At 38.1% G+C, this 9,359-nt stretch overlaps 1 protein-coding gene across 19 annotated transcripts in view; it reads left to right on the forward strand.

The window, feature by feature from the left end:
- CDIN1 (CDAN1 interacting nuclease 1) overlaps positions 1-9,359 on the forward strand; it is a 252,677-nt gene that overhangs the window by 67,252 nt on the left and 176,066 nt on the right. For all 19 annotated transcript variants that reach the window (XR_008513507.2, XR_008513508.2, XR_008513505.2 and 16 more), the window contains one exon: positions 7,282-7,342. Coding sequence is in view for 13 of the 19 variants with exons in the window: in XM_009249676.4 (XP_009247951.2) it covers positions 7,282-7,342 (61 nt within the window). In the remaining 6 variants the exon portion in view is untranslated. The remainder of the gene's footprint in view (positions 1-7,281; positions 7,343-9,359) is intronic.

Raw genomic sequence — 9,359 nt, forward strand, 5'->3', positions numbered from 1 at the left:
GCAACTGTGTTGGCATCCAGACTCTTCAAAGAAGCACTGAAGGTTATTTACATGCCAAAAAATACATTCTTGTTTGTAAACATTATAGTCCTAGGCTGTCATATAAAAGTATGATTTTATGTCTGGATTTTAAAGGCTTGTAATGTATACAAAGGAAAATACAGCATTTTAAAGGAAAATGTGCTCTTTTCCTGGAAATTCGGAGATCCACTAACAGGTAATGGGGCTGCCCTCTGATACTCATTTGCCTCATTGTAAGGAGGTTGTTTTAGTTATTAATACATGATTTTTAGGATCACTAGGTGCTGCTATTTCAAATCTAAGTTTCATTAAAAAGTATATCTAATTGTTGAAGTATAAACATACTTTTGTTGGGTTATTTGGCCATAAATAAATATCTTTTTTTTTTTTTGGAGACAGTGTCTCTCTCTGTCACCCAGTCTGAGGTGCAGTGGCACGATCATAACTCACTGCAGCCTCAAACTCCTGGCCTCGGGCAATCCAACTGCCTCAGTCTCCTGAGTAGCTGGGACTACAGGTGCACACCACCATGGCCAGCTAATTAAAAAAAAAATTTATAGAGACAGGGTCTTGCTACTTTGCCCAGGCTGGTCTTGAACCTCTGGCCTTAAGTAGTCTCCCACCTCAGCCTCCCAAAGTGCTGAGATTACACGCCTGAGCCACTGTGCCTGGCCCAGAAATAAATACCTTTAAGTATACCCAACAATGAACAGTTGAGTGGGTAATAATGAGAATACATAAATAGATTTCTTTCCATTTATTTATATATGACAGTCTCAATTATTTCGAAGAGTTACAGCATTTGAAACAAAAACATGAAGTTAGACCGTAATGGACAGTCTCAGAAGAAAGCAGTCTGACCACTTTCTGACTTTACCAACCTGCTGTCTGACTTTCTGCCCTGCACTTTGCGCTTGGGGACAGGCCATGTTGTTACCTTTCAGATGGATTGACCTCAGTAGCCTTTTGTTTGAAATGTGCAGGTCAGATGTTCCTGTCTGTGCTAAGGTAAATTGGCTTTAAAAGGTTTTTGTTTGTTTTCCAGCAGATTAGAATAAAGCCAAATTGTATTTGTTATATCAAAATATATTTAAGCAATTTGAAAATGTTAATGGCAATTGCATTTAATTTTTTTCTTTTATAAAGTAATACTCAGCTATTGTGAAAGTTAAGCACATTTGTGATAGTGTTAAAAAGGAATGAATGATTGCCCATAATTGTGCCACTCAGAGATCTCTACTGGCATTTTTCATTTTAGTCTTTTGTCAGCCCATTTTTATATTGATGAGGTCATATTATATAAGCAATTGTGAATCCTGAGTTTTACACCTGGAAAAATGTATATGATATAATATTATTTTGTAAAAAGCTTTTTGTAAACATTTTTTGATCGCCTTATTTCATCGTATGAAAGTATCGTAATTTACTGAATTATTCCTTTGTTGAGCATATATGTTTCCAATATTCTATTTTTTTTTTTTTTTTTTTTTTGAGACGGAGTCTTGCTCTGTTGCCCAGGCTGGAGTGCAGTGGCGCGATCTCAGCTCACCGCAAGCTCCGCCTCCTGGGTTCACACCACTCTCCTGCCTCAGCCTCCCGAGCAGCTGGGACTATAGGCGCCTGCCACCACACCCGGCTAATTTTTTGTATTTTTAATAGAGACAGGGTTTCACCGTGTTAGCCAGGATGGTCTCGTTATCCTGACCTCATGATCCGCCTGCCTCGGCCTCCCAAAGTGCTGGGATTACAGGCGTGAACCACTGCGCCTGGCCTCCAATGTTCTATTACTGTAAATAATACTGTGATAAACATCTTGATGCATGAGTCTGCATTTTGAATTAGTTTCTTAATATTTCTATATATGTAATTATTGGTGCAAACAATGTGAACATTTTTAAAAAGTATTACATATTGCCAAACTAATGTCTAGAAATGTTTTCATGGTTGCATATGTCAAACAGGGTGGATCTGCTCTAGATGTATTTGTTTTCCAATCTGTTTCCCAACTATATCCTATAACACTTCGTAAGTGCTAGGAAAAAAAAAGTTTAATTTGAGGTTGTATTTGTCTTTTCTGGAAACTTTAATTATCTCCCACATCAAAGTGACAGATCAGGCTTCATTTAAATTTTCAGATATGTAATCAAAGGGACATACTAATTACTGAAAATATTCCATAAAGACATAATCAGAAAATCCTAATGGTACCTTTCTCTGCATCCTCATAGTATCTTGTGCAAACTTACAGCATTGCACTTTTCACACTGGTATAATGGTTTGCTTCTGTCTCCAGCTAGCCTGAAAACTCTTTGGGGTAGGGCTACACAAAAACAAATGAATGATGGACCCTCATCCCACTCTGACAAAGATCTGAATTGCAATTGGGATATAAGGATGTCATCCTTAATACTATATTAAGGTGACCTGGGCTCCATTCCTGATGCCTATTTGCCAGTTAAAACAACTTTATATGGAAGCTATATGTCATCATCTAGCTTTGCTACAGGAGGACTAACAAATACACATCCTATGGGTGAAATCAGCCTTGAAAGGTCCTCAGAGAAGGCCCATTTTATGATGTTTTTTGAGTGTGAAAGACTCATTTATATCTAAGATGAAACTAACGTGTACTCATTTCAAATATAAGGCAAAATTCTGCATGCTCTGGCCTAAGAAGATCCACCACCCTGTCACTGAGTGTTTTCTCTCAGCTTGGAACACCTTCTGCTTCCCTACAAACTAGTAAAGATGATAAGTTTATTTCTAGACTACTACATAAGCAAGTTGCCCCGGACACCCCGAATCGATAATTCTTGGAACTCCCGCAGCACTCTGTAGAGACATACCTCTGTTAGCATTTCTGTTGCTGCATTTTACATACTGACGTACACAGCTCTTTTCCCACCAAAAAGGACAGTGGAAGGCAGGTACTGTGTCTTATATATGTATTGTTGATTTTTAGCATTGTAAATGGGGCATAATGAGTGTAAAGTAGATGGTGCTAATTGAACAAAAAAGTGGTCCAAATTTTCAGAAACTATTTTTATCACATATATGTTACAAATATCATATTTAAGCCAACCTTTTTTACATGTGAACATCTGAATAAAGTTCTGTAGATCTGATCTTCTAACGCTGCTAAAGCTGGCTCCTCCGCCAGTGTGCTGGGAGAAGGGAGGAAATGGAGACAATATTTTCTAACTTTGCTATTGATGGGGACTTGCAGATCTGACCAGCTGTGTGCATGTGCACTTATGCTCATGTGCACCAATTTAGGCGAACCTAAACAAATTTCACCAAGAATCTTTCCTGTTTAGAAATAAGATGGCGTTAGTACACTGTGAAAGAATAGAGATATTTTCAAAGTAAACTCTCGAGCTGTGTCTATTTATATACAACATGGAGAATTGAGGAAATTCCTTCAATAATTCAAAAGCTTGAGAAAACTTTATTTATTTATTTATTTATTTATTTATTTATTTATTTATTTATTTATTATTTGAGACAGACCCTTTCTCTGTCACTCAGGCTGCAGTGCAGTGGTGCAATCTCGGCTCACTGCAACCTCCACCTCCCAGGTTCAAGTGATTCTTATGCCTCAGCCTCCCAAGTAGTTGGGATTACAGGCACGCGCCACCATGCTGGGCTAATTTTTGTGCTTTTAGTAGAGACAGGGTTTCACCATGCTGTGCAGGGAGGTCTCAAACTCCTGGCCTCAAATGATCCACCCGTCTTGGCCTCCCAAAGTGCTGGGATTACAGGTCTGAGCCACTGTGCCCAACCAGAAAACATTTTCTGCTATCTGGATATTATAAGGTTTCTGTTAACCATGATGAAATCATGTAAAATACAGATTTTGATGGGAGGCAGAGGCAGGCAGATCACCTGAGATCAGGAGTTCGAGACCAGCTTAGCCAACATGGCAAAACCCCATCTCTACTAAAAGCACAAAAACTAGCCAGGTATGGTGGCACGCACCTGTAATCTCAGCTACTTGGGAGACTGAGGCAGGAGAATTGCTTGAACCCAGGAGGCGAAGGTTGCAGTGAGCCGAGATTGTACCACTACACTCCAGCCTGGGTGACAGAGCAAGACTTCATCTCAAAACAAAAAAAAAACCATCTTTGAATTCTTAATTGGTATCATCTCAATGCTAGCAAGAATGCAGAGACACATGAATTCTCCTGGGCATTAGGAGTGGAGCCCAGGTCACCCTAATGTAGTGTTGAGAATGACATCCATATATCCCAATTGCAATTCGGATGTTTGCCAGGGTTGGATGAAGGTTCAACATTCATTTGTGTAGCCCTACCCCAAAGAGTTTTCAGGCTAGCTGGAGACAAAAGCAAACCATTATACCAGTGTGAAAAGTGCAATGCTGTAAGTTTGCACAAGATACTATGAGGATGCAGAGAAAGGTACCATTAGGATTTTCTGATTAAGTCTTTATGGAATATTTTCAGTAATTAGTATGTCCCTTTGATTACATATCTGAAAATTTAAATAAAGCCTGATCTGTCACTTTGATGTGGGGGATAATTAAAGTTTCCAGAAAAGACAAATATAACCTTAAATTAAACTTAATTTTTTTTCCTACCACTTATGAGGTGTTATAGGTTACAGTTGGGAAACAGATTGGAAAACAAATACATTTAGAGCAGATCCACCATGTTCAATGTATGCGGCACCTCACTAGGCCAAATTAAACTTAATTTTTCATTCCTAGCACTTATGAAGTGTTATAGGATATAGTTGGGAAGCAGATTGGAAAACAAATACATTTAGAGCAGATCCACCATGTTCAACATATGCGGCACCTCACTAGGCCTTGGGGGATCAGGGTTCTATTTCAGGGTTCCATAGCTTTATTGTTTGCCAGCTAAGAGAGCCCAGATGGGTTTTATCAGTTCCCTGGGGTTTGGTTTCTTTATATGACCAACTGGGAAGCTTTACCAACCTCTTAATTAGGAATTTCCACAGTATTAAGTATGATCATGCTTTTAATATTATACAGAATATATAGATACAGAGGCTTATAATTATTGTTTAATCATCTTCTGTTTCTTTAAACTTGAGAGAAGTGCTTCACTGGTCATTAGCAGGATAATGATTGATGCAACTTTTACATGAAGCCATGTCATTTTGACTTAAAGCAACAGATCTCTGGTATAAGAGGTAGTCTGGCATCTAGCTGCTACTCTATTTCACTGTTTGCAGTCAGCTCTTACCATGGCATGCTCCTTCATCTCATGCTGGTTCTCTACTCGAGTGTCACTCCCTCAGAGAGGGGCTTCCTGAACAACTCATCTAAGTTTACATTTTATTCTAGCATATACCATTGAACTGTATATTTATCTCCCTGTCTTTTTATTGTTTGTGTCACCACTGTAATATAATCTCTGTGATGATGGGACCATGAATGGTTTTTTTTCCCCCCGTTGCTTCTTCAGAACCTGGAATAAGACCTGACACATAGCGCTCCAGAATACTTGTCGGGTAACTGAAACTGAAGTAGAAAGCTGTAAAGATATCCCAATATTGGTATAGGCTTAAATACGCTGACCCAGAATCAGAAACCATAGTAAATATGCACTCTTGGTGGTTACAAGCACACAATCAGCTGATCTGACTTGACTGATTGGTAGTTCCTTGGGTGGTATCAGTGCAGTGGACTTGTTTGTGAAAAATTGATGTGAGGTTCTTGACGGACCTATTTCCCAGGGACCTTTCTCTAAAGCACATTTGCCTTGTTTTATTTATTTATTTTTTCCTCTTGCTTCTGAACATCGTTATTTTCCAATTAGTTCCCCAAATAATACATTCAAGGGTGGCCCCAATATGTGGAAAATTGCTTTGTTAGAATTATTTTGAAGTTACAATGATCCAGAGGTTCTACCCACCTTAAATAATTTGCTGTTACCCCACTTTGCTTACAGGAGAATTATACAACTTTATAAATATACTCATGAAATAATATAATTTAGTACCTGCTTCTGGCAGTTATATGGAGGACCTCACCTGTTGACTTTATTACTCTCAGACAAATACCCAGAGCTTATTTAGTCAAATAATATACTGTAGGGAAAGTTTCCATACCTAATTCTGCTTTCTTGTCCAATATGGTTTTTAAAAATTATTTAATTTTTCATTTGTTAAAGGAAAAATACAAGGTGACTTTTTATTATATAATCACCTACTATAAACAAAGTACTTGGTAGGCATAATAAATTGAATAAAATACAATTCTCCAACCTTCATGAAGCTTTCAACATTACAGTGGGGGATGGGTTTGAGGTAGCCAAGTAGTAGGCAAATACAATATGCTACATTACATGATAGAAAGATGTACAGGGTATTCCTCGATTGCATATGAGGAGCACTTAACTTATTCTTCTATGGTAGTGGATCGAAGAAGGTGACATCTGAATTGAATCATGAGTTATCCAGGTGAGGGATGGGAGGGGGAGACAGTGACTAGAGATGAGGCTGGCAGAGTAGAGTAGGTAGAAACCAGATTATGAAGAACCTTACAAGAGCTGTTAAATGGTTATAATTTAATCTTGAGATTTAATGTGGGGCCTTGAAGTGTTATAACGAGGGGAATGATACATTCAAATTTTTGTGAAAAAAAAAATCACCCCAGCTTCCATGTCTGGGGTTTTGTTTTGTTTGGGGATTTTGGGGAGTTGTGTGTTTTTTTCCAGTGGAGTGAGAGGATAATGAGAGCTGGAGGTTCTTACACAAATCCAGGGCAGATAAGGTGATGGCTTGTATTGCCTATCACAGGTGTGCTGACCCACTGATGACATGTCTGTTCCATCATTTTCTTAATAAGGTGTCAAGCAGCCCTGTGAAATAGGTAAAGGAAAAGGCAAGATGGGTGCATGAATGCTTTCTCAATCTATATAAGTCAACTTCTTTCCTTTCCATGCAATGGTTGTCTGTGATAGAGACAAGGCAGAGTGATATGGATAGTTCCTCTTGTTCACTTTATATGTTAGGAGGTGAAAGAAAACAAGTGAGACCTAAGTATTTACACCTTCTGCCCCCACCTTCAGCTTCTTAGTTGCCAGTGGTTTTGAGGTGAGTTGTTTGTGTTATGTTTTTCCCTTCAATGCTTTCCTATGAAAGTAGCTTACTTTAACTAGAGTTGAGCGTGGCATTTGCCCAGGAGAAGCATGTATACACACAGGGGATGCTGACAAGTCTATGCTGGCCTTTTCTTGTCACTGTGTTACCACTTGGCTTTGTCTTGTCTAGGTACCTGAATGGAGTGGTGAAAAATGGAGCTGCCCCAGTGCTCCTGGACCTGGCCAATGAGGTAATGTTATTGTTACGATTTTATTTAAACCTGCGTGTAACCTAAGGGGCCTATCTAGAGTAACTTTGCTTACAATTATAATTACCTTTGCAAAAAAAAGGGATTTGAGGTGCATTAGACATTTAAATTGCTCCCTGATCTCTTTGTACTTTTAATAATTGGACAAAGAACTTCACGTATTAGTAAATCAGTTGACATAATTAGTCTACTTCTTTTAAGGCAAATGTATAAACAGCCTCTTGGTTTCTTATTTTGTGGAAAATTTCAACCAAACAGCTCAGGACATGCTTTTCTTAGGATAGGTTGTCTTAATTTAGTGTGAGAAATACCTGTGTCAAGTAAAGAGATGGATGCCAAAAAAAAAAAACAAAAAACTGCTGTTGTAAAAATGAAGAGAGAAATTGTATACTTAAAGATGTACTTGATTCATTTTTTTTGTTAGCAAACTTTTATTATAATAAAGGATACATGCCTTGTAGAAAAGTCTCTTTCTTTATACGAAGAAGCATAGTGTTCTTAATAACACCAAGTAAGAAGTGATTTATTGAACTTATTCGTTAACTCTGATCTGCTTCTGTTTGGGGAAACAAATAACAGCCTTACATTTATAAAGGGAAACCCTACAGATTTCCCATGAATGAAGAAGCTGTGAAAAGTTCATAATAGTTGCAGAGAGCATACCAAAAAAATAAAATATTTAATTCCTAAACTTTAAAATATTTATCCACTGTAATAAGAGCAATACAATATTTAGTCTGACTTGGAACTGCTTATGCAAACCTCGTAGGGATGGAATGAAATGTACACTGTTTTTGTGTTGCATTATAATGGAAAACATAGAAGCAAGGCAGAAAATGTGTGTTTGCATTAAAGATGACTCGGTACTGTGAGCATTAAGTGTTGCAGTAGCAGCAAGTTCTACATGTTATATTAGCAAGGAAGGATGGCTTCCCTCACAGCTTCTGTCTGCTGCTATACACTGCTGCAGTCAACAAATGAGCAATTACCTATCCAGTTACTAGATGGTTGTAATAGTCTAGGCAATGTCTACACAATCAGATAGGATAGTTAACATATAGAATGGATTTCTGTGCGCCTCCTAGAAAAACAAGTATTTTATTCTTTTTTTGTTTTTTCCATTTGTAGAGCAGGGTGCTTTTTTTTTCTTTTTTTCTTTTTTTGAGACGGAGTCTCGCTCTGTTGCCAGCCTGGAGTGCAGTGGCGTGATCTTAGCTCATTGCAACCTCTCCCTCCCGGGTTCAAGAGATTCTCCTGCTTCAGCCTCCTGAGTAGCTGGGACTACAGGCGCGTGCCACCATGCCCAGCTAATTTTTGTATTTTTAGTAGAGACGGGGTTTCACCATGTTGGCCAGGGTGGTCTTGATCTCCTGACCTTGTGATCCACCTGCTTTGGCCTCCCAAAGTGCTTGGATTACAGGCATGAGCCACCGCGCCCGGCCAGCAGGCTGATTTTTAAATGTCTCTAGACTTGTTTGTTACAAGTTTATGTTATTAGTAACTTGAGGTATCTGAGCTTTAACTAGGAATTCAGTGATTGTCTTTTATGAAAAAGAAGAATAAGCTAGCAGCATTCCAGACACAGCATCTAGAAAGAATGTGATGCAAATATGGTACCCATCTATATAGATGATGATGTTGATGATATAAGTTTTATATCATAGCAATTTATATTCATTTGAATTTTTAATGGATACTTCTATATCCATTAAATATTTAGCTGACCTCAGTTTCAATCTTCTAGTAATATGGAAAAATTTAACCTACCAACACATTTTCTCCTACATCAATAAACCTTTTATTTACCATGAATATATAGCAGTATTTAGCCAAGGGAAAAAGTAGTTGTTTAAAGACTTTTCCTCCGTTTTGGCTACAGACTAGTACAGAAAGAATAGCACTTTTCTATGAAATTGATAATGCATTAGGGAAATTTAGGAATGGCTGGTACTGTATTATAGCTTCTAAACAACCAAGCTGCCATTTTTTCATGATAGGC

This window comes from Pongo abelii, chromosome 16 (assembly GCF_028885655.2).
Source record: "Pongo abelii isolate AG06213 chromosome 16, NHGRI_mPonAbe1-v2.0_pri, whole genome shotgun sequence".
Taxonomy (NCBI): domain Eukaryota; kingdom Metazoa; phylum Chordata; class Mammalia; order Primates; family Hominidae; genus Pongo; species Pongo abelii.